Source organism: Lemur catta, chromosome 6 (genome assembly GCF_020740605.2).
Source record: "Lemur catta isolate mLemCat1 chromosome 6, mLemCat1.pri, whole genome shotgun sequence".
Lineage (NCBI taxonomy): Eukaryota > Metazoa > Chordata > Mammalia > Primates > Lemuridae > Lemur > Lemur catta.
In genome coordinates this window covers 3,759,749-3,785,947 of record NC_059133.1, presented here as the reverse complement: position 1 = coordinate 3,785,947, position 26,199 = coordinate 3,759,749, and the positions used below count along the sequence as shown (strand labels likewise).

Below are 26,199 nucleotides of genomic sequence, written 5' to 3'. Positions count from 1 at the left end.
CGCGGCGCCGTCCCCTCCTCCCGCCCGCGGCGAGCCCGGCTCTGCCCAGCGCTCTCGGGCCCGGCCGCGGCGCAGCCTCGGGGCAGTGCGGGCGGCGGCGGCGGCGGTCGGGGCAGTGCGGAGCGCGCCCTCGTCTTGCTTTTCCTCGTCTTCCTCCTCCTCCCTCCTCCGCCGCCTCCTCCTCGCCCGGCTCGGCGGCGCTGCGAGCGGCAAGATGGCGGCGCCCAGGCCGCCTCCCACCCGGCTGTCGGGCGTCATGGTGCCGGCGCCCATCCAGGACCTGGAGGCCCTCCGCGCGCTCACGGCGCTCTTCAAAGAGCAGCGGAATCGGTAACCGGCCCGGGCGGGGGGCTGCCCCGGGCGGGGAGGGAGGCCCGGACCCCCACTCTGGCGCCCGGCCCGGGCCCAGCGCGCCGCCCCCTCTCGCTGGACGCGCGGAGGCCGAGGCCTGCGTTGGCGCCCCGAGTGCCGCCCGGGCCGCGCGCCCTCCAGGCCCCGCCTCGTCCCTGCGGGGACGCCTGCTCCCCGCCCGCCCTTCCAGGTGCGAAGCCGTGACCCGGGGAGCCCTTTGCCGCGCGTGCCGGTTTTGTTCACTCGGCGCAAGCTCGAGCCCGGGTCGTGTGCGGTGCTGTTGCGGGCCGCGGCTGGGAGCGGCGCCGACGAGGAGCCTGGCGGGAGACGCACGTTACGGGCGTGGGCGTTGGGAGGGTGCGGGCATGGCAGTTCCCAGGCACGGGGTTGGGTTGGCTCTCCACTCTGCCTGGCTGGGGAGCCCAGGCCTCGCCGCCCCGCACGGCGCAGCGTTTTGTGCAGTGTGGAAGAGCACTGCCGGGAGAGGCCCGATTCTGAGTCTGCCACTGAGGAGCAAGGTAGCCGGGTAAAAGAGAAGGTGCCCAGAAGTCTTGACAGACCTGGATTTGGTTCCTGGACTTAAAGCTGCATGTTATTGTGTGCAGTGTATCGACGCCTTAGATTTCTTGCCTAAAATGGGCATATAAAACAAAACTTCATTGCTGGGTTGTACAGAGGAATAAATGAAATAAAGCATGTGAGAATGTAAAATATGTGAAGCCTTCACTCAATGCTTGTTTGATTTTGTTGTATTCTCTGAGCCTCAGTTTGCTCATCTGTTTAATGCAAATAATGTTGAATATTAATAGTATGTCCTTGGTGGTATTGTTATGAGGATTAAATGAGATAATGCATCTAGATCCTTAGGACATACCTCATACACAGTAAATAAATATTGGTTGATACTACTATCACTTAACACGTTGATTGATGGTCCCTCACGTATTGGGTGTTGTGTGCTAGGTGAGGTAGGAAAATGAAAGGTCCTTGCTCTGTCCTGTACTAGGGACCCAAGGTAACATATATCATGGGATTATGTAGAAAGAGTAGAGAGAGCGTAGAAAAAAGGAACACCTAGATTTGGGTTGTCCAGATGATCACCAGAGGTTGTCTTTTTAAACTAGACAGCTGGTCAGAGCATGCCCTGTACCTAAATCATGGTAGGAAGTGTGGAGCTGCTGATAGGATGCTAAAAGCCCCAGGCACTTGGGCCTTTGGGGAAATATGTTGTTTAATTTAATGCTTAGGCATATTTGTGCCATAATGGACCCTCCTTATAGTGAGTATCCAGTCATCAACCATTTATTGAGCACCTACTATGAAACAGGTTCTTTGCTAGAGGCTGAGGGTACAGAGATGAATGGTGTGATCCTTTTTATCAAGCATGGCAGGGAATTTGCTGTGTAAACGCATACTAATGGAGGTCTATACAAGAAGAAGTGTCGGCACAGAGGGAGTACGTGGATCTCTTGCATGGATTGGTGACCCGGGAAAGGCTTTAAGATTACTTCAGGTGCTTGGGTTTCAGAAGAGAGGACTAACTAGAAAGAATAGTATCTGCAAAAGGCCTACATGTTGATTTTGCGGAGCAACTGAGAGGATTAAATGAAATAGGTACAGTTTCTGGTACCTTTCTGTTATAACATGTAGGAGAAAATCCAAGACCCTGGCCAATTTACAAAGCCCTTGGTCTCTTGTGAGAGGAGTTATGGGGAGCCACTGAAGGTTTTTATCGAGGGAGTGGCATGATAAGATCTGTATATTAGAAAGATCTCTCTGGCTGCCATTGTGGGGGATAAATGAGAGAAGGTGAAGCTAGAGGCAGGGGAACTTCAAGGAACTGTTGCAGAAGCTCAAGTGAAAGAGAAACGTGCCTGAATTAGGACATTGTCCATGGGGATGAGTTGAATAAATATTGAGAGATACTTACAAGGTTGAATGGAAAAAACTCGGGGACCAATTGGGTTGTTGGGGGAGAATGAGGATATGAGGTTGTTTCCTAGGTTTGGTCTGAGTTCTTTTGGGGCAGTGTCCTTGTTCCAGGCAGAGTTTGGAGACCAGGAAGATGAACTAAGGTGCAGGTCCTGCGATGATGAGACACAGCTGTGTGGGGGTGCAGAGAGCTCTCGATGAGGGTTTATATGGACAGGCCTCTGGTCTTGTCACTGCTTCTCTGTGTCTTTGGGCAAATCACTAGGGGTCTTGTGAAGTTTGGTCCAGACTCCAGCTGCTCTGAGAGGATTCCTCCAGTTCTGACACTCAGGGATCCAGTGTTTGTCCTGGGGAAGGAGGGCATCTCCTCTTAAGAGAGGGCCTAGTGCTGTTGTCTGGCATGAAGGGGAATGCACATGGATCTGGGGGAGGATGGGCTGACGTGCTAGGAGGTGGATGAGACATAGAGCAGAACAAAATGAGTCCTCCGAGTAGCAGATAGAAAACAACAAAGCAAAAACAGAGTGAGGAAAGTGCAACATTCCACCAAAAGATAAGAAGAATGTTAGAAATAAACTATTTTGTAATTCTTCTGAGATCTTCAGTGCTATAAAACAAACTTATGGCTGTGGTAGCCCGAGTAATAGGAGCGTCATGCAGTGGAACGGGAACATGGAGACCTGGGTATGAATCCTGCTTAGTCTCTGTGGACTTCTTGTCTGTCATCTTGAAAATGGGATTGATAATAGCTACTTTGTGGGATTGTTGGGAGGTTCTGTAGTTTTATATGTATAGTGCAGTGCTGTATGCATAGTAGATGCCATTTATTTAGGACCTGCTATTAAAAAATAACTGGGCTGTAAGTGACTGAGAACCATTTATGTTTAATGTCTTGCCTTGTGGAAGACATTGGAAGCTATTTCAAGAAGACAATGATTTATTCTAATTTTGGGGTTTCCAGAGAAAGAGATCCCAGGATTTCATTACAATTTTTAGCAACCCCCAGATGAGAGGAAATTCTTACATCCCATGGTAGCGATTTTAGATATGCCTACAAATTCTTTGGTACTCTGTCCTTTAAGAGGAGGAGGAGGTTAATTCTTTCCTACTTGACTGTGGGCTGAACTTAGTGACTTATTTCTGAAGACAAGAATATGGCAGAAGTGACAGTGTGTAACTTTTCAGATTAGGTCTGAGCTGCAGTTTGCTCTTTGCACTCTCTTGTGGCTCACTCATTCTGACAAAGCCAGCTGCCATGTCATGAGGACACTCAAGCATCCATATGCAGAGAGCTGTGTGGTGAGGAACTGAGGCCTCCTGCCAACCACGTGAAGAACCACCTTGGGAGCAGATTCTCTCGGTCCCAGTGTGTGCAACCGTGCGAGACCCTGAGCCACTCCCAGATTTCTCATCTTCAGACCTGTGTGAGGTCATAAATGTTACTGTTTTAGATGCTAAAGTTTGAGGTAATTTGCTATATAGCAATAAATCATTAATACACCAGTCAAAATTCTCTATGCTCTGTATTAAACATATTCTGTAAACCACTTGAACAGTCTCTTAGTCACTAAAATTCTTTAGACAATTGCTTATGGTCATAAAATGTCAGTATTAAAATACTCTTCGCTATTTCTTCTCTGTGGAAGGTAATTCTTTTTTCTCGCCTATTTTACATTTGCTTTATACCTTTGATATAGATATCTATATATTTCATATTTGTTTAACAATGATTTATCTTGCTGTTAGTCTTTGCAAGTCATGTTAAATTTTTTCTGGAACAAAGTAAGATATAAAGACGTTAAAAATTGTATTTTGGTCTTGTGGAGGTTTCATTTTCCAACCCATTAGTTACCTTGATGAAGTATCCCTGAGCCTATCCAGGCCCCACAAGTAAAGTGTAGAGCCAGGTGAGATGGGTTGTCATACTCTATACCTGTGCTGTTCATTAAGAAGCTACTAGTCAAATGTGGCTACTTAAATTTAAATTAATTGAAAATAAGTAAAATTAACAATTCAGTTCCTTAGTTGGATTAGCCGTATTTTTAGTGCTCAGTGGCTACATGTGATTGTGACAGCACAGATAAAGAATATTTCCATCAGGCAGAAAGTTCTGTTGGGTAGTGCTGCTCGGGAATTTATTGTTTTCTATAGGGAGGATTGTGTTCTGGCTCTTGAATATTCTTAGAATAATGTAACATCTGGATACTACCTTCTATAAATCCATCTCAAACTGATAGCTCATTGCTCCTCCATCTGATAAGCTTCTTGAATAAAGTGAGCATATCACATTCACTGCATTCCTAGCATCTAGCATAGAGTTGAAAATAGACACTTTCTTGTGGAATTGCTGCTGTTTGTATGGCTTATTACTCATTGTATTTGCTTGGTCTTTTTCTTACTCATGTAGACAGTAATTTTTTTATTTTTTTAGCTTTTCTCAGTATGGCTCTTTAATCTGTGTGTAGTCAAAATTGTTTTTTTGTTTACCTAAAGTTCTTGTACATCCTGTGTAATAGTGCAGTGCACACTTCCCTCCATACCTCCGAACTCCTTTACTTTATAAGCTCTATTTTCATTTTTTTATAAGCCACTTGTTATATTCTAACATACTGTATAATTTATTTGTAGTGGGTTTTTTTTGTTTTTTTTCTTTTCTTTCTTTTTTTTTTTGAGACAGAGTCTCGCTCTGTTGCCCAGGCTAGAGTGAGTGCCGTGGCGTCAGCCTAGCTCACAGCAACCTCAAACTCCTGGGCTTAAACGATCCTCCTGCCTCAGCCTCCCGAGTAGCTGGGACTACAGGCATGCGCCACCATGCCCGGCTAATTTTTTCTATATATATTTTTAGTTGTCCAGATAATTTCTTTCTATTTTTAGTAGAGATTGGGTTTCGCTCTTGCTCAGGCTGGTCTCGAACTCCTGACCTCGAGTGATCCACCTGCCTCGGCCTCCCAGGGTGCTAGGATTACAGGCGTGAGCCACTGTGCCTGGCCTGGAGTGGTTTTTAATTTATTCTCACTCTCCTGGAGTGGAAGTCCTATGAGAGCAGATATGTGTGGCTTTTTTGTAATTATCCTGTTTGGATAATGCTTCTTGAATTTGATGTTTTTGAGCAGTTTGAGAAATCGTCAGCTGTTATTCCTTCAAATATTGCTTCTGTCCATTCTCTCCTTTCATTCTTGGACTCCAATTACACGTATATTAAACCTTTCACTATATTCCTTGTCTCTTAGGCACTTTTCTGTATTTTCCATCCTTTTGGCTCTCCAAGCTTCTGGTTGAAAATTTTCTACTACCCTGACTTCCAGTTTGCTATTCTCTCTTCTTCTTTGTCTAATCTGCTATCATCTGTTGTGTTCTTAGTTTCAGTTATTTGCTTTTTGAGTTATTGTATTATAGAATTTCTGTTTGACTCTTTTTAAAAATAGATTTCCGTACCCTGTCGAAATTCATATTATCTTCTATGTTGAGTATATTATAGTTATTTTGAAGAATGTACCTGATAACTCTTTCTGTAATCAATTTTTGTCTTTTTATGTTTAGTCATTTGATCCTATCTTTTTTATTGAATGCTGAATATTGTGCATGGAAAATTGAGGCCATTGCTAGGTATCTTCCCTTTGCAAAGTATTTGCAAACTCAAAACCAAAATCAACCTAAAAAATTTATTTCTTTCAACAAATGGTGGTGGAATAACTACATATTTAATTGGAATAAGATGAACCTTGACCCACACCTCACATTTATTTCAACATGGATTATAGGCCTAAATGTAAAAGCTAAAATTATAAAGTGCTGAGAAGAAAACATGAGAGAATATCTTTGTGACCTTGGGTGTAGGCAAACGTTTGTTATCTAGAACACAGACAACACTAACCATGTAAGGAAAATAGTGACTTTATAAAATTAGACCATCAAAATGAAAAACTTCTCATCAAAAGACACCATGAAGAAAATGAAATGGGCCAGGAGGGGTGGCTCACGCCTGTAATCCTAGCACTCTGGGAGGCCAAGGTGGGCGGATTGTTTGAGCTCAGGAGTTCGAGACCAGCCTGAGCAAGAGCGAGACCCCGTCTCTACTAAAAATAGAAAGAAATTATAATGGACAGCTAAAAATATATATAGAAAAAAAAATTAGCTGGGCATGGTGGTGCATGCCTGTAGTCCCAGCTACTCGGGAGGCTCAGGCAGCAGGATTGCTTGAGCCCAGGAGTGTGAGGTTGCTGTGAGCTGGGCTGACGCCACGGCACTCACTGTAGCCCGGGCAACAGAGTGAGACTCTGTTGCAAAAAAAAAATGAAATGGCAAGCCCCAGGCTTAGAGAACGTATTTGCAATGAATGTATATATCTGACAAAGGACTTGTTTCAGAATATATAAAGTATTCCTACAACTCAGTTGAAAAATTGGGCAAAAAACTTCTATGTTTCACAAAGAAAGATATATAAAGACCAATAAACGTGATAAAGTGCTCAACATCATTAGTCACCAAGGAAATGCAGTTAAAACCACAATAAGATACTTTAGGAGGCGATTATCAAAAAAATGGAAAGAACAAGTACTGGCGGGGATGTGGACGAATTGGAGCCCCCATCCATTGCTGGTGGGAATGTAAACTGCTGTGGCCACTGGAGAGGTCTGGTGGTTCCTCCGAGAGCTAACAGAATATGACCAAGCAATTCCACTCGTAGGTATATACCCAAAGGAAACGAAAAAGGACAAATATTGTATGATTCCACTTTTATGAGGTACCTAGAGTAGACAGATTCATAGAGATGGAAAATAGATTAGAGATTACCAGGGTTTGAGGAAAGGGAAAATGGGGAGTTACTGCTTGATGATTATGGAGTTTCTATTTGGGTGTTTGAAACGATTTGGAAATAGTGGTGATAGTTGTACAACATTGTGGATGTAATTAAAGCCACTGAATTATATACTTAACAGTGGTTAAAATAGCATGTTTTATGTTATATGTACTTTCTGAGAATTAAAATAATGTAATATGTGAAAACCCATTTAGTTGTATACTTTAAATGGATGAATGATATGCTATGGGAATACCGTTACAACATAATAACTCAAAAACCTATATGTCAATAGAGCTGTTATAAACAAAGCCGCATAAGATACTTCAGCATACCCATTAGAACGGCTAGAATTAAAATGACTGCACCAAATTTTGGTGCGGTTGTGAAGCATACATTTATAATACCCCCTCCCCATATTATTGCTTTGTTTGGAATGGAGGAGAGGTGTTTAAAGCGTGAACTTTCTTCCATAACTGCTCTTTTCATTTCATAATGAAATATCTTTCTGTATGTCTTTTTCCATATTTGATAGTTCCTTTCTTGAGGGCAGGGGCTGTCTTCTCTATGGTGTCTTCTTAGCAGGGTGCCTGGCCCATTTTGGGTACTCCGTAAATGTTGAACTGAGTAGAGCAGTGAGGAACCAGTGGCTCCAATGAGGTCGTCACTTTGTGCAGACAGAGAGCCACTCAATAATAGTTACTCACATTACTGAAAAGCTATTAATTCAGTTTACCATGTTATTCATTCATTTCATCACTCCACATATGATATGTGCCAAGCTCTGTGCTTAGTGTTGCAACTGTAGTATATAGTTGATACGGTAAAATGAACTATGTTTAGCTTATTTTGAACTGGTAACAGGACTAGCTCAAATGCTGTAATATTAAATTTGGAAATATAAATGTCTTATGCCTTCATACATACACTCCTGGTTTTCCCTCAAGATTTAATTACAATTTCACCTCCTATTAAAAGCCATTTCTGACCTCTAGGTGCCTCTGCCCCATGTTCCCTTGGCACTGTGTGTGCATCTCTTTCAAAGAATTTCACACAAAGTATTGCCTTAATTACCTGCCAACCCACTAGCAGGAGAGCTTATTTATATCTGTATTCTTAGTATCTGCTTTCAGACTAGCACATAATGAACACTCCGTAGTGTTTTCATTTCCTTGAATATTTAATTTTCTTGAGTCGTTAGCTATAAAGTGAGAGCATAGAAGAAAGACTAAGAGGGTACAGGAAATATCAAAAGATAGATGACTGATTTCAGGGAGTAAAAAAAAGACTTGGTATTGTTAATTGCTTGTATAAATATGTTGACTAACTTTCATAAAGAAAGCGAATAGATTAAGCACTTTAGAGGTCAACATACCGCAGAAGTAAAAAAATAAACCTATTCATCTGTGTATACACACACATGAGTTTTCCCCAAACATTACTGAGCCTCCGGCCAGCAAGCATCTTTGCACCAAAAACACACACAAAACCCCAAAAACAAAAAACCCCACACGAGTCATCAGCTTAGCTAAGGATGCCATATGGTGTTTTGACTCAACTATGATTCAGCTCAACTTTGTTGAGAGAGAACATCAATTAAGTTACACTATAAAAAGAACTTTTTAGAGTGTGTTGGCAATTTCCTTTATTTTTACCTATGCCATGAGCTGGAATGCCACATGGAACCGTTTGGTAAGGTGTTCTGACTCAACTTCAAAATACAGAAGTGGTCAGTGTGAGCCACCTCTCACATTCAATTATCTTAAGTGCGTGAAGTAGACAGGAAAGAGTTTGAGCCAGCCAGTGAAAATAAATAAGGCTGGGATCGTGACCACCAGTATCCTCAGAGGAGAGTTTCTCAGCTCTTTCATTCTTCCAGTCTTTTGTAGTGGTCACTTGACCTGAGGGCTTGGTCACTGGTCTGTGGGCAAGGACTCTCAAAAGCAAAGGAACCCTGGGACTATCACCAAGCTGAGCTGGGCTCTCTGGTGGCCACAAGCTTAGAGCAGTTATATTAGAATTAAAACGATGATTTGCAAGTGAGTGATACTCTCATTATAGCCATTGAGGAGTTTGTAGTGCTTAGAACAGTATCTGGCATATAACGGGCACAGTTTCAGCGTTAGCTGCAATCATTGTTATCATCATATTATAAAGCCTTATTAAAAAACATGTAAGAAGACCTAAATGGTAGAGGTATACTATTACATTATAGGAAACCTCGATAACAGAGATATCAGTTCTTCCCAAGTTGACCTGTGGATTCAATGATATTCAAAACAAAATCCCAATTTTTTGCTAGAAGTTCACGCGCTGATTTTCTGATTTATATGGGAAGCTCCTAGGTGTTCTCTTGTTCCCTGGACTCTCATTCTAAGTCTTTACACAAATCCTTTCCTGATTCCCCAGCTCTTAAAACCTTCCCATGTGCCTTCAGCAAAATTCCCTGGATTCTCAACTTCCTTAAACATTCCTTTCATCTTCCTAATCTAAGCGAATGTGGCTCACTTCTGAGGACATACCTTTCCGGAAGTTCTTAGAAGTGGGGGGCTGTTTTCTCTCCTGCATTTCGTGTACTGCTGGCTCGGAGGTGTGAAAGATGTTTTCCTGGATTGTCGTTGCCCTCCCAGACCTTTACCTTCCATATGCCCCTCCAGCTTTCACGCTTGTGCCATCGGAGTGCCACCCCGTTTAATCACCTTTGCAGTTAAAAGAGATCTGTGGGTCATTCTCCTACATTCTTTGAAGAGTTTAGCCCTAGTTCACTGTTAACTCTGTTACTTTTTCTGTCTTAAACCTTGGTTATTTCAGTGTTTACATAGATTATCCTTTCATTACCCTGACCTCTGATTTCCTTGATGTTCTTTCCTTCAGTGAGCTTGACCCACACGTTGCTGAACCTTCTGAGACCTTGATATTCGCTATTGGCTGCATTCCCTCCGCAGTCTGCCTACCTGTTTTGTCCTTTCTTTAGGGCCCCTACTGCAATAAGTCTTCAGCCCCACAGGACCTGTGGCCTGTTGATCCTGCTACTGTCCCTTTGTTCTTCATTCCTCTACTTAATGTTCGCCTTCCCTTAATCCAGCGTAGATCTGTGGATCAGTGATAAAAGCATTTCTTTGTGTACATCCTTCCTTGCCTCCTCTCTTTACTGGTTAAATACAACTTGCTGTTTCCTTTGTGCTGCAGCAAGTGGCCGAACAAGGCTGGAGAAAAACACACAGCTGTGCCGACTGGTCTCACTTTACACCGGTGATCCCTGGCCTCGGTAGGCGTTTTGAATCTGCTGCTCTCCTGGCCAGCTCTCTCATGCCTTCTACTCTTTTTAAGTTTCCATTGCCTCTCCCTCATCTTCATTCTCAGCTTTCTGTTTTACTGAGAAAAGAACTAGAGGATAATTTCCAGGAACTCTCATCACCCTCTCTACCTGCCTCCTTGTATGTGCCCACGATGTCTTCCCCTCTCTTACTGTCTTGCTGTGAATGCTGGTTCCCCTCATGTCTCCACTAAATTCTCCCTTTTGCATGCATTTCTCTAGCAGTTTTCTTTTTTCCCCTCCCTCTTTTTCAAATCATCAGTTTTACCCTTTCTATTGGATTATTCTCATCAGTTTATAGATTTGCTTTACTCTAATTTCCATCCTAAGAAAAATCTCTCCTTCCATTTCCCTAAGCGATGATCCCAGAGCCCAGTCCTCAGATCTCTTCTCTTTTCTACCTGTATCTACTGCCACGCTATTCTTTCAGTCTTGTGGCTTAACTACCTTTCATTTGCTGTAGCATTTTTCTCCAGCTGGACTTTTCTTCTGGACTCTAGACTTATATATTTATCTACCTACTCCACATTTCCACTTGCATTTCTGATAGGTACCTCAAATTTAACAAATTCCAAACCAAACTCCTAATCCTCTCATCCCCCAAACACCCTCATAGTAGTCTTCTCCATTGCTGCTAAAGATAAACCTGTCTTTCTATTTATTATTGAGGCCAAAGTTCTGGAGTCATCATTGACTCCTCTTTCTTACATACCCCTCATAACAATTCATCATCAAATCCTGTTGGCTCTGTCTTCAGAGCATCTGCAGGATCTGATCTCTGCTTTCCATGTCTGCTTCCACTCGGTTCTAAGGAGAGCCTCCTAACTGGTCTCCTGGTGTCTTGCCTTTCTCCCCTGTGATCAGCTCCTTACACAGCAGCCAAAGGGATCCTTTGAAAATGTAAGTAACATGATGTCCCCCTCTGCTCAGAACCTGCCATGGCTTCACATCAGGATAAAAGCCAACGTCCTCTGTGGCCTGTGGTGCCTGTGCAGCGTGGCCCCTCTTCCCTTTCTGACTCTCGTTCCTCTTCTGTTTGCTCACTGGGCTTTATCCAGGCCAGCCCTGACTTCCCGTGACATGCTGCAACGCCTTTGCCTCCTGTCCTAGCTCTTCTCCCAGGAAGGTGCATAGTTGGCTCCCTCACCTTCAGTCTGTGCTCAGTTACCACTTTTTAAATAAGGTTTTTAATAATGTGTTATATGCAAACTCTCTACCTAAGACTATAAAGACATTCTCCATGTATATTTTCTTCCGAAGCTTTATAGTTTTGTCTTCCATGTATTCCTAAATCCAACTGGAGTTACTTTTTGGGTGTCGTTATAAGTAAGGGTCCATTTCAGTTTTTTCCATGTGGGTAACAGTCATTACAGCACTTCTTGTAGCATAGGCCACCCTTCCCTCCAGGCCTTCCATGCCAGCACTGTCATTTATCAAGTTTCCATGTATGCATAGTTCTGTTCCTGGGCTCTCTATTCTATTCTTATGATTTATTTCCTATCTCTGTGCCAATTTCACCTTTTCTTAGCTGCTTTCATTTAGCGTAATGTATTTGAGATTCTGTTTGTTCTGATGACAGATGAATTTTTAATGTGGTGAGGACAATAAGAAAGAGAAATTGTGTGTGTGTGTGTGTGTGTGTGTGTGTGTTTGTGTGTGTGTGTGTGTGTGTGTTTGAGACAGGGTCTTGCTCTGTCGCCCAGGCTAGAGTGCAGTGGTGTCATAAGAGCTCACAGCAACCTCAAACTCTTGGGCTCCTGTGATCTTCTTGCCTTAGCCTCCCAACCAGCTGGGACTGCAGGCATGTGCTGCCATGCCTGGCTTATTTTTCTATTTTTTTTTTTTTTTTGTGGAAATGGGGGTCTTGCTCGTGCTCTGGCTGGTCTCAAACTCCTGGCCTCAAGCACCCATCCCGCCTCAGCCTCTCAAAGTGCTAGGATTACAGGCATGAGCCACCACGACTGGCATGTAATTTGTGGGGATGAACTGGGATGTTTGGGACCCTTTAAAGCAGGGGTTGCAAAACCATGGCCAAATCTGGCCCAGTCCTTGTTTTTTTCTTAAGGCCTATGAGTTAAGAATGGTTTTTATGTTTTTAAATGGTTGGGGAAATAATAAAACTTCGTGACACTTGAAAACTATATGATCTTTTAAGTTTTGGTGTCCATAACTGAGTTTCATTGGAACCTAGCCATGTTCACTCCTTGAGGTGTTGGCTGTGGCTGCTTTTGTGCTGTAAGGGCGAGTGGAGAGGTGGGGCAGAGACTGACCATCAGAATTTCAAGTACTCTCTGGCTCTTTACAGAAAAAGTTTGTGATCCTGCAAAATGGATCTGTCTGGGTTGTCAGGAACAGCTTCAGAGTCCTGGATGTGACAGAAGATGGGAGAAGAGTGTAACAAAGGCAGAGATTTGAGTTCTGCTCGGATCTCAAAATTTTGCCCCAGGCTGTTTGTGGCAGGAGATACAAATGTTTTTATTTTCTGTTTTTGTTCAATCCTGCCCAGCAAGATTTATGGTTTTAAATAACAACCAGTGATTGTTATTTTAATCTCTGAACTGGTGTATATTTTAATAGTTTTTCTTGACAGTGGTTAAACTATTCTAAACTACCCATGCCAGTTTTTAATTAAATCTAAAGTATTAGAATAAATCTTTTAACAAGTATGAAAATCTTAGTTGTGGCATCACAATGACTAGCGTGTAGTTTTCTTTTCCCACCTGATGAATTAATTGTAAAATGTGTGTACATATAGTATATTAGATCTATCTAACCTGTTACATATAATCACAGGTAGTTTTCTTTAATTTCACTCAAACAAGACTTGCCAAGATTAAACCCTACAGATCTGTTCAAACTTGAAGGAAATGAAATTCTACCTTTTGTATAATTCAAAGGATTTTTTTTCTGTAATGTAACATTTCATTTATATATTGTCTTCAGGGTATGCATTCCTTTCTAATAGGAATGTCTAACAGTTGAATTTTAATTGTCCTTGTAAGTACTTTGTGCCTTCTGTGAATGAAGCAGCTAAGCTTTTTAAAGTCTTTGTGAATATATTTTGTTAGTTTGGTTAAAGCAGAAATGACAGCAGTTATTATTATTAATAACGTTTGTAATATTAGAGTGATTGACTGATCTTTACTAGCTATTTCATTGTCGTTAATCATTACACATTTTTAGCTACATTGTCTTGACAGTGAACATACATTTTTGCAGACAGAGCACACCAGACCTGCTTTGGATCTGTAATGCCAAATAGTTTTCTTTCAAGGCTGCAGAGAAGGTAAAGATGTATAGAAGAGTTAAATGCTTTCGTAGAATTTACTGTTACTGAATAGAAGCTTCTTTGTCCTCATCTGATGAAAATTGTTAATGTATTATGTAAAACTATGGGGAATAGAATCTGTAGCTATTATATGGCTCTAGAGGAAGAGTTTTTTTCTTTTTTTATTGCTGCCTTTTATAGAGGGAAGCAGACATCTAAAACATGTTCTTTGCTGTCAAGAAATTTAAAATACAGTTAATTAGGTTACAACTCCTTGCCGTCCCACAAGCTTATCCATTGTATCATTTAATGGGGAAGGAAAAATTAGATGTTTGTTAAATAACAGTCATCAGATATGTACATTATATCCACATCTTAAAATATGACCATTTTCCAAGTTTCTGAGTCTAGGATATGTGCATTTCTTAATGGTGAGGGGAGAGTTGATCTGAGGCCTCAGCATTTCCCTTTTTTCAGTTGCTGCCTGAAAGAGCTGATTTCACTGCTCCCAGGAGGCCTGGTGCCCAGCTCTGCGCACAGGCTCAGTAAGTGCTGGAGTTACATAGCAGGGCAGTGATGCAGGCAAGGGCCACTCAAGAGTGTGCAAACAGTCTCATCGCTGTTTTAAACTTGAACACATTCAATTAGTGGCAGTCCTGGGCCCTAGAGATGTAGAAAACAAAAATATAGTCTCTATTTTTCAAGGGACTTAGAGTCTAGCTGGAGAGATAAGATAAGGAAATATTATCTGATGTGGACAAGTTATTCTAGTCTTACGAACAGAGTTCCAGGACAGCACAGAGATGGGAGCCAGTTTGCCTGGAGTAGTGGAAGAGCCTCACCAGGGCTGTGAATTTTCAAAAGGTTTCAAAGGAGACACAGTATTCTTCCAGGCAGAGAATTGGGTGGGGATGGTATGGGAAGGGCATTCTAGAGGTTCTGGGTGATTTCAGGAATCCATGGGGAGAGCAATGACAGTGATCATAATCCCAAATTATTTTCTCTTTATATGGCAAACGTGAATTACTGTGTGCCAAATGTAGATATTGCTATGATTACTCTTTAGTAGCTATTAATAGTTATTTGGATTTTTGCTGGCTTTAGCTCAGTTAAACATTTTTCATTTGGTTCAAAGTATAAAGGCATGGTGCACATATGACAAATTAACATGTAACATTGGGAATTATTCATAAAATAGTTCATGAACTTACTGTTCTATGGTTGGAATATCAGTTTTCCAGTTTTCCTAAGAACATTGCTTTTCTTCCATCTTGTTTGGTCTGCACCATAGTTTGATTCCAAAGGTGTCCAGGGCTGACCTGAGGGAAGGTGGTGCCCATGTGAGGGGCAGGTGGCAGAGGACCAGGTGAAAGCAAGTTTCGTGATCCACACTTGGAGTGGGCCCGCAAGGGCAGGTACAAGCAAATTACTTTACACGTGGTTTAGTTGATTAATTTATATTCTGCCTCTTTCTAAAACCAAATTTGAGGTGCCTTAAAAAAGAAATACAATTAAAGAAAAAAGAAAGATAAGGGAGGAAATTAGGAAGAAGGGAACAGCCAGAGAGCAAAAATAAGGATTCGTGTTGTTGTTAAACATGGGTCATAAATTTGACTCCAGATTTATTAAAGGCCCAGACAGAGAGGAAAACATAATAAATACTATGATTTCTATTATCTATCGATAAGATAAAAACACTCCACTTGGCATCCAAAGACTCATGGTACTGTAGCTCAGGGAGGGAAAGGGGACGTCCATGGAGTGTCTCCGCAGCACCCGAGCGGCTCAGTCCCGGTAGTTCTGAGTCAACACACAGCTCTGTATTGGTCGGGCTTACTCCAAGGATGAAGGGCAGGAGACTGATTCCACAGTCCCCTGTGAGACTGGAGAAAATTCGTGTGGGTGAGAATCATCTGTGAGAATCTCTTAAATTGTCCAGTGTGGCAATTTTTCTTCTAACATTAAAACAAATTGCTGTTTCTTTATGGGATTTATGGAATGAGGAATTTGGCTTGCATTTAGATGCCATGTTGCACAAAAAACTTATCTTCAGAGCTCTGGAATGATAGCCAGTGCAGGCAGTACTCCTGGCATGAGAGGCATGTGGAGACAGAGATGCCCACAGGCGGCAGCCGCAGGTTTATCTTTCTCTCCAGGCGCACATTCCTGGTGGAAGAGCTGGCACACTTTACATTTTTCCTCCCTGCCTCCCTGCCTCTCATCTGTGTAGTTGAATATATAGAAGTGTGGTTCGAGTGTTGCGGCTTCACGGTATCTAGAGAATGGGTCGTGTCCTTGTCCTCTAGCAGTCCTTTGTAAATATTGTTCCTCGTGTTGAACTTAGGTACGTAGTGGGTGTGCAGAGGACCAGGTTATGTTCTGTCTAGAACGTGAGGCACAGGTATTCTGTTCTGATTAAGGGCAGATCCACACGCATGAACAGTCACTGAAACTGGGATTTGGGTTGTCACAGGGAGCAGAAGTACTTGGGCCAGAGGGCTTCAGTTCGCATTGTGGCTCTGCCAGTGATGAACTGAGTGATGCAGGAAAGTTACTTAACCTTGTCTCTAACTCATTCACCTGATATGTAAAATGGAGAGGCCAGCGTTGGCTTCATGAGCTTATTGAAGAGATTAAATGAGATAACATGCGAAAAGGGACACAAACAGTGCCTGGCACATACTAAGTAGTGCTCAATGTATGTAGCTCTTTTATTTTGTGCTGTAAATTGAGGTGGAACAGACAAGGCTAGCCTACTTCCCCACAAAAATAGGTAAAAGCAATTTTCTGAATAGGACGTTTGAAAATCAGATTCTTTTTTCCTGGTTTGTAACAATTTTATCCTCTTTCAGAGAAACGGCACCCAGGACTATCTTCCAAAGAGTCCTGGATATCTTAAAGAAATCATCTCTTGCTGTTGAGCTGGCCTGCAGAGATCCGTCCCAAGTGGAGAATCTGGCTTCCAGTCTGCAGTTAATAACGGAATGCTTCAGGTGTCTCCGAAACGCATGTATAGAGTGTTCTGCAAACCAAAATTCAATCAGGTAGTATTCCTTGTAGTTACACACATACCTTTGATTGTATTTCCTTGTATATGTGCATGCTGGTTCTTTCATACTGGTTTATCTGTTAGAAATTGTTTTGGCATTATAGTGTCACCTGCTGTTACTGCAAGATTGTCCTTTACATCCGCAGGGGAGAAGTCCTCTGCAGGTCTTACTAGTGGAATCTCTTAGACCATATGTAATGGTACCACCTGGAGTAGAGTCTGTTTAACATTAGGGATTCCTTAGATTTCTTATTTGTAATTATAACATGTTTTGAGGTATTTGGTTCTGTACAGTGAGTTGCCCAGTGCTGTTCTTTGCTTTTACATGTTACTCTTTCCTCTTGGATTTTATGGAATCTACTTTTTTTTTTTTTTTTTTTTGAGGCAGAGTCTCGCTCTGTTGCCCGGGCTAGAGTGAGTGCCATTGGCGTCAGCCTAGCTCACAGCAACTTCAAACTCCTGGGCTTAAACGATCCTACTGCCTCAGCCTCCCGAGTAGCTGGGACTACAGGCATGCGCCACCATGCCCAGCTAATTTTTTCTCTATATATTTTTAGTTGGCCAGATAATTTATTTTTATTTTTAGTAGAGACGGGGTCTCACTCTTGCTCAGGCCGGTTTCGAACTCCTGACCTCGAGTGATCCACCCGCCTCGGCCTCCCAGAGGGCTAGGATTACAGGCGTGAGCCACCGCGCCTGGCCGGAACCTGCTTTTTATTAAAAATTTTTGCTTGAAATGAAGTCACAAGCCACAAACAGGATGCTCACCTTTCTTTCCTGGACTTAAATGTAGACAGACAGAGCCTCCAGGCCTCCCTGTCACTGCTGTGATGGGTGAAGTTGGGTTGATGCAGAAGCCACTTGAGGGACGCCCTTTGCCTAGACGCTGTTATACCTGAAGCTTTGATATGATTAATGAGATTTTTAAGATCAAAGGAGAGGGGGAAAAAAGCTAAAGTCCTTTAACCTCAGTGCTAAACCAAACCTGCCATCCATTTGCAGATAAATGGATAGAAAAAATAATCTTGATAATAATAGTCAACATTTTAAAACATATGCTAGGAGCCTTAGGCCAGAGGCTTTTTTCCTTTGTCGTTTTCCAGGCCATGAGGTGCTGTAGTGTGGGGGAAAGGAGAGCCTTAGAACAGACAGTTGACTGTGGCTGCGAATGGCTGGCCTGGAGGGGAGGGAGTGAGCATTTGATAAGCCTGCCCTCAGCACCGGTGCTTTGGCCCAGGTGCTTTACTTGCAGTATCTTGTTTAATCCTTAGAATAAACCCAAGAAATAATGTGGTACTATTTTTCCATTTTTACAAAAGAGGAAACTGTGACTCGGAGAGGTTAAATAACTTGTCTAGAAGTCACTCACTGAGTGAGAGAGCCTGGGAACATTATCTCTGACTCTAAACATCTGATCCTAAAACTGGGGCTCCCCTGACTGTCCTGAGCCCTGTTCACTGGCCCTGTTGCAGACAACTGCTCCATCCCTTACGCAGCCATGTGACCTGGGACAAGTGAACATGCAAACTATAAAAATTCAGACATTGCAAAGATAAATACTATGGCAAATAAAATTTCAGTGGTCTTTTGTCAGGGCCATCAAAGCAAGGGCTGTGCTGTGTGTGGTAATGATTGTGTTTTTATTGCATGCAACTTAGGGTTGGGCTGAAATGAAAATGAACAGTTAAGGCTGTTAGTTTATCTGCCTCTTACCTTCTACAATTATATTATTATTTGCTGTTGATTTTCAAAGGGAAATTTCCAACCACTTAGGGCAACAGCATCCAGAAAATAATTTTTTAGTCAGAAATACAACAAAGATTGTAGTAAGGACTTTGTGGCCAGCCTTTCTGTGCCAGTCAAGATTTGGATTACAACCAATACATACTTTTTTGGTGTTTTTTAAAAATTTATCAAAGAGTTGTTCAAAAGGTGTGATGCTATTAAGGCCTAAATCTTGTTACATCTTTTGTCTGAATGTTGCACTTTGCATGGACTGGAATTGTTTTTGCCGTGGATATATGGAATGAGGTATAATACAGCAAAGCAAGCAATCTGAGTCTTATGAAATGGCAGGAAGTGCTCGAAGAAAACTGTTCAAAGTAGTTAGCTCTGCATGTAAATGTGACCCCCATTGCAGGAGTTGCTATACTTTTTCTGTAAAGAGTCAGATAATAGTTTAGACTTTGTGAACTCTTGTCAGATTTCTCAGCTCTCCCATTATAGTGCAAAAGCAGCCCTAGACAGTGTGTGAATGAACAAACGACCCTGGCTGGGTTCCACTAAAACTTCATTAATGAACATTGAGATTTGAATTTCATAAAGTTTTCACATGTCATCAAATTGTGTTCTTCTTTTGTTTTTTTCTTTAACCATTTAAAAAAGTGAAAATCATTCTTAGCACAGTGGGCATATAGAAACAGGCAGCAGGCCCATTGGCCTGGTTTATGTGGAAGCAAGAGCAGGAAGAGAGGTGGGATGGCCTCTTCTTTTCTGGGGGGCAGGGTACTGAGCCCCTCTTCTCACCTGTCTCATGCGTGGGTGGGGAGAGAAGGAGCAGTGCTCTCTGGGCACCTGGCCCAGGGGAAGGGAGAGACACCCAGCCGTGTGCACGCCAAACCTGGGCGTTTGGAAACTCCTTCCAGTAAAACTGGGCCTCAGTGCAGGGTGCTGGGATTTGATCCATTCAGAGCAGGTTCTTATTCTTTTTTTTTTTTTTTCTCTATACTCCCTGTCTCCACTTCTTGTTTTTAAACTCACTTCAATCAATCTTTTAACTTAACACATCATCAAAATGGCTCCTGTTAGTATCACCAGTGACCTCTGAGTTGCCAAATCCTGTGGTCAGTGTGGAGTGCTCATTTTGCCAAAACTAACAGAAACATTTTATGTGGTTGATAATTCCTTCCTGGAAGGACGTCCCCTCACTACTCTTGGTTCTCCTCCTGCCTCTCTGGGCTACTCTTTCTCAGTTTCCTTTGCTGGGTTTTCATCTACACATCTTCTAAATGTTAACATGACACAGGCCCCAGTCTTTGGACCCCCTCTTTATCTACATTGTTTTCCTAGATGGTTTCATCCATTTTTGTGGCTAAAAATATTAGGTACAGGCTGCAGATTCCTAAATGTTATCTGTAGCCCTGACTTTTGCCCTGAATTCCAGAATTGTATGTCATATAGCCAGCGCTCTACTGAGACTTGCCATTTGGTCTGTTTTGTTCTCTGCTGTATCCCCAGAATCTCAAATGGTGCCTGGCACTGGATATGTGTTCAATAAATAAGTGTGGGATGAGTAAACTGTATTCCTCATGCTCAGTAGCATAACCCAGAGGAAATCATTCAACCTTTTCTAGGGGAGATTTCAGTTCCCTTATTGCTCAGAGGAGAAGGGAGCTAGCTAGCCTCAAAATACACATTAATTGAAAAAGTACTTAATGCAACCTGTCATGTGCCTGGGACTGGGTAGGTGCTTCCATTACAATAAGGGAGCACAGTTCCTGGTCTCAAGTAGTTTGTTGTCCAGTGGGAGATGTAGCCGGATGGGAAATTACTGTGGGAGGACTTCCAGAGGAAGCTGATGGATAGGGGACAGCTGGATGGAGGAGGGAGTGGGGTCCTGTTCCTGGCTTCCCACCTGTGAGCCCTGTGGAGGCAGGGGCATGTTTAACTTGCCTGTTTTCTCCCCAGATTTAGCTGTAGACTCTTAATTACATTGTCATCTTACCTGCTTACAAGTGCATTTCCTGAAGGGAGGGGGCGGTGTAGGGGTGGAGGGTTGGGGAAGAGAATGTGTTCAATTTCAGCTTTAATACTATAGGACCTCTGTTAGAATCCATCTACTTCATAAAGCGAGGCACTGCATATGCGCTTGGGTTTGGACCTGCACACTCCTTGACGCTGTTCCCAGATGCCAGTGGTGCAGATCACATCCCATCTAACCTTGGAGGCCCCCTGCCCAGGCTGTGGTCCTCAACGCTTGCTGTGGCCTACATGTCTGAGAGCTGCGGCATGCTCCTGTCAGTGTGCACAGCAACTTCGCCACTGAGCAAGAGCACTGAATGTCAGCAGCAACATCAACACATGGGAAAGAGAATTGTCCCACGCTGGGATCTTCATGGTTGGCTCTTGGAAAGTTCTCGGGTGTTCTTGCTAGTTGGCCCCTGTAATCCCCTGTGCCAACCTGGGAGGACAGGATGCTTATTCTTTAGGAGAGTCTTGGCATAGTTCTCGTTTGTGTTGAGAAGTGAAGAAGATAGGGAGCTGTATTAATTTCCTGTTGTCACTGTAACAAGTTACCACAAATTTAGTAGCTTAAAATAAGAGAAATGTTTTATCTTACAGTTCTAGAAGTCAGAAGTTCAAAATCAGTCTCACTGACTGAAAGTCACAGTGTCCGTAGGGCTGGTTCCTTCTGGATGCTCTGGGGAGAATCCATTTCCTTGTCTTTTTCTAGATGATGGAAACTGCCTGCGTTTATTGTTTCATGGCCATATCCTCCATATTTATTTATTAAAACAAAAATTTTTTTTTTTTTTTTTTTTTTTTTTTTTTTTTTTGAGACAGAGTCTTACTCTGTTGCCCGGGCTAGAGTGAGTGCCGTGGCTTCAGCCTTGCTCACAGTAACCTCAGACTCCTGGGCTCAGGCAATGCTCCTGCCTCAGCCTCCCGAGTAGCTGGGACTACAGGCATGCGCCACCATGCCTGGCTAATTTTTCTATATGTATTTTTAGCTGTCTGTATAATTTCTTTCTATGTTTAGTAGAGATGGGGTCTCGCTCTTGCTCAGGCTGGTCTGGAACTCCTGAGCTCAAACGATCCGCCCGCCTCGGCCTCCCAGAGTGCTAGGATTACAGGCCTGAGCCACCGCGCCCGGCCAAAAAAAAAAAAAAAAAAAATTTTTTTTTAAGAGGCAGGATCTCGCTCTGTCACCTAGACTGGAGAGCAGTGGTGTGATCATAGCTCACTGCAGCCTCCATCTCCTGGGCTCAAGCAATCCTCCCACCTCAATCTCCAGAGTAGCTGGGATTACAGGCTCGACTAGTTAATTTTTTTTTTTTTTTTTTTTGGAGATAGTGTCGCTCTGTTGCCCGGGTCGGAGTGAGTGCCGTGGCGTCAGCCTAGCTCACAGCACCCTCAAACTCCTGGGCTTTAAGCGATCCTACTGCCTCAGCCTCCCAAGTAGCTGGGAGTACAGGCATGCGCCACCATGCCTGGCTAATTTTTCTATATGTATTTTTAGCTGTCTGTATAATTTCTTTCTATGTTTAGTGATGGGGTCTCGCTCTTGCTCAGGCTGGTCTTGAACTCCTGACCTCAAGCGATCCACCTGCCTCGGCCTCCCAGAGTGCTAGGATTACAGGCGTGAGCCACCGCGCCCGGCCTCGACTAGTTAATTTTTTAAAAAATTTTTTGTAGAGACTGAGTCTTGCCATCTTGCCCAGGCTAGTCTTGAACTCCTGGCCTCAAGCTATCTTCCTGCCTTGGCTTCCCAAAGTGCTGAGATTACAGGTATGAGCCACTGTGCCTGGCCCGCATCCGAATAGCATCTAACAGTCTGTGTTTCTGACTGTGACCTTCCTGTATCCCTTTCATGAGGACCCTTATGTTTACATTAGGCCCACCCAGACAACCCAGGGTAATCTCCCCATTTCAAAATTGCTAATTTAATCACTTAATCACATTAATTTACTCATTTAATTTAATTTTCGTTGGTATTTTGTGACACCAACCAAATCACAAAACAGAAACAGCCAAATGGAAGAGATACATAGGACAAGGTATGGTGGGGGCGGGGTGCCAGCTTCCATGTTTTTTCTGGGTGTGCCATCCTCTGAGCACTTTGTGTTCACCAACCTGAGAGTTCTCCACACCCCACTGTTTAGGCATTTTATGCAGGCCTCATTAGCAGGCATGATCAATTAAATCATTGGCCATTGGTAATTGAACTCAATCTTGGCCCCTCTGTCTTCCCCTGAGATCAGGAGTAGGGCTGAAATTTCCAATCCTCTAGTCACATGGTTGGTTCCTCTGGCAACCAGCCACCATCCTGAAGCTATCTAGAGACCCACCCTGAGTTACATCATTAGAATAAATCAGATATTATCAAATGGGGCTTGTTATGAATAGCAAAATATGCACCTATTGCTCAGGAACTTGTAAGGGTTTTAGGAACTCTGTGCCAGGAATCTGGGACAAAGACCAAATATGTGTTTTTTATACCACATCTTTTTTGCCATATAAGGTAATATTTCCATTGGTTCCAGGGTTTAGGATGTGGACATCTTGAGAGCACCATTCTGTTGCTTAGCGCAGTCCATCCTTTGGCCCCTAAACATTCATGTCTGTCCCACATGTAGAATACATTTATTCTGTCCCAACTTTCCCAGCTTCTCAACCCATTACAGCATCAACTCAAGTTCAGAATGTCTTCTAAGTCTCATCAGTTAAAAAGTCCCAAATCTCGTCATCTAAATTGTCTAAATTACATATGTGTGAACCTCTGGGTATGATCTATGCTGGGGCAAAATTGCTCCTCATCTGTGTACCTGTGAATCTAGGAAACAAGTTATCTGCTCCCCCAATTCGACAGACACAGGATACAGTTGAGCAGGCATAGGATTACAGTTTTAGACATTCCTCTTGAAAAGCAGGGAAAATGAAAGGAAAAGGGGAGCCACTGATCCCAAGCAGTTTCAAAATCTACTCTGGAAAACTCAGTTAAGTTTCAAGGCCTGGGAAGAATCCTTTGTGGCTTGAGACTCTGCTTTCCGAGCCCTTGGCTCTACCCTCAGAGTCATACTTCCATTTTATTGAAGGGTAGCACATGTTTGCAAGTAAGTAGTTTTTTTCGGCGTGTTTACGGCCTATAGAATTTTGGGAGACTGACAGCCTTATTTCATTTCATCCTTTCTCTGTGCATTTCAGTCCAAGCTGGCAGTGCCTTTTCTGGTATAACATTCTTAAAACTTTGTGGGTCTCCCATGTATGTCATGGGGATTCACACCATTGGACAAGAGGGTCTGCTATGGATCTTTCTTAGATAACCCTGTCTGTGTTCCTGGCTTCTGCTGAGGGGAATTCATGAGTCACACACCCAGTCTCTTCAAAGAGACCTTTGTGTGACTTAATACTCTGATCTTTTTATCTCTCCCAGAAACTAGCAAAAGATGGTGCAGCCATAACCTTGGCTTTCTCTCCAAAACAGCTTTCCTAACAGTGAACCTCCTTGTTTAGCATCTTTTGCAGTCTTTCTGGAAGGCTGGGAATTTCCCAAATCATCAAGACCTGATTCCTTTTTAGTTAACAGTTCTTCCCTTAATTTATTTCTTCTCTTTCGCATTTTCCTATAGGCAGTAAGAAGAAACCTGATCTCACTTTCAACATTTTGCTTGGAAATCTGCTCAGCTAAATATCCAAGTTCATTGTTTACAAGTTTTGCTTTCTGCATAACTGTAGGACACAATTCAGCTAATCTCTTGCGTCTGTGTAGCAAGCATCAGTCGCCTTTCCTCTAGTCTCTAATAACATGTTCATTTCCTTCCAGGCCCTCAGCTGCCATGCTTTCAGTGTTCAAGGCAGTATAGGCTTTTTCTGTCATGCTCCTTGAAGTTCTTCCAGCTTCTGCTCATTGCCAAATTCTAGAGGCACTTCCACATTTTTAGGTATTTGTTACAGCAGCGCCCTGCTTCAGCTGCCCTAATCTGTATTAGTTTCCTATTGCTGTGGTAGAAAATTACCAAAAATTTAGTGGTTTAAAGGAACACACTTTTGTTATCTTGTAGCTCTGGAATTCAGAAATCTAAAATGGGTCAATATGGCTGTGTTTTTTCTGGAGGCGCTAAGGGAGAATCAGTTTTCTTGTCTTTTCTAGCTTCTATGCCTGCATCCCTTGTCCTGTGGCCTCCTCCCCTGACCCCGACCCTCTGTGTTTCTCTTATAAAGATCTTGTGATTGCATTGGGCCCACCCATGTGATCTGGGATAATCTTCCTGTCTCAAGATCCTTAATTTAGTCTCTTCTGTAAAGTCCCTTTTGCCATACAAGGTAACGTATTCACAGAGCTTGGGCATTGGGATGTGGACATCTGTGGAGGGCCATTATTCTGCCTTCCACAGGAACTGTTAATCGAGTCTCAGCACCATGCATTGAACCTTCATTTGAAGTGAACTTTTAAGAAAAAGCTTTTGTCTTATTTTGTCTTTTTTAAAAACCTGATACAGGAACTTGGATACGATTGGAGTTGCTGTTGATTTGATTCTTCTGTTTCGTGAACTGCGAGTAGAACAGGAATCCCTGTTGACAGGTAACATGCAGTATGATTCATGGATTATTTATGTCTTTGAAAGGGATTGAAGACCAATACTTTGAGTATTACATCATTCATTGAAGCACATATTCTGTATTTCATGAGATAAGGAAACTTCAATATTGAAATATTAAAGAATTATCATAAAAGAAAGTTGCAGCAACTTCCTTTCCTATTGTGGGCTGAATTTCGTTCCCCCAGATTTGTAAGTTGATCTTAGTCTGTTCCAATTGCTATAATAGAATACCTTAGATGACTAATTTATAAGTAACAGAAATTTACTGCTCACAATTCTAGAGGCTGAAAAGTCTAAGATTAAGGCACCAGCAGATTTGGTGTCTAGTGAGGGCTGCTCTCTGCTTCATAGTTGGTGTCTCTTGTGTCCTTACATGGCAGAAGGCAGAAGGGGCACATAAGCTCCCTGCGGCCCCTTTTATAAGGGCACTAATCCCACTTACATGGGCTCTACCCTCATGACCTTGTCACCTCCCAACGGCCCCACCTTCTAATACCAACACACTGGGCATTAGATCTCAACATAAGAATTCTGGAGGGACACAAACACTCAGACCATAGCAAAGTCCTAACCCGCACTACCTAGAATGTGACCATATTTGGAGATAGGATCTTTAAAGAAGTGATTAAGGTAAAATGAGGGTATATGACTGACATCGTTATGAGATTAGGACACAGACATGCACAGCATAAAGACACATGACGCGGAGAAGATGGCATCTACTAGCCAAGGAGAGAGGCCTCAGAAGGAACCAGCCCTGCTGACACCTTGAGCTTGGACTTTGGTGTTCAGACTTGTGGGAAAATAAACGTCTGTTGTTTAAGCCGCCCAGTATGTGGTACCTTGTTGTGGGAGCCTGAGCAGACCAATACGCTGTCTTTCGATATTTATGGATGTGACAAGCCCTATTTTAGGTTTGGGGTGTGATTCGAAGAGTGACAGAAACAGACAAAATTCTCTGCCCTCAGGGAGCTCACATTCCAGTGAGGGGAGCCAGATGTTAAATCTGTTAAGTCACATATCTGGTGTGACCGAAAGGGAGGTTAGGCTGATTGTTACGGCTGTTGATATGGGATTAAGAGAAACACCAGACTTCTTCGTGTGAAGAGCTGGAAGCTTTTCTAGACTTATTTGAATGTTTTTGGTCTTTATACTACTAAC

The 26,199-nt window shown here is 42.8% G+C and overlaps 1 protein-coding gene across 1 annotated transcript in view; it reads left to right on the top strand.

Annotated features, from left to right (window-relative positions):
• ATXN10 (ataxin 10) overlaps nt 1-26,199 on the top strand; it is a 139,547-nt gene continuing 113,348 nt past the window's right edge. Inside the window, exons 1-3 of the mRNA XM_045552793.1 lie at nt 1-330; nt 16,521-16,712; nt 24,937-25,019. Coding sequence (XP_045408749.1) covers nt 215-330; nt 16,521-16,712; nt 24,937-25,019 — 391 coding nt within the window. The 5' untranslated portion in view covers nt 1-214. The remainder of the gene's footprint in view (nt 331-16,520; nt 16,713-24,936; nt 25,020-26,199) is intronic.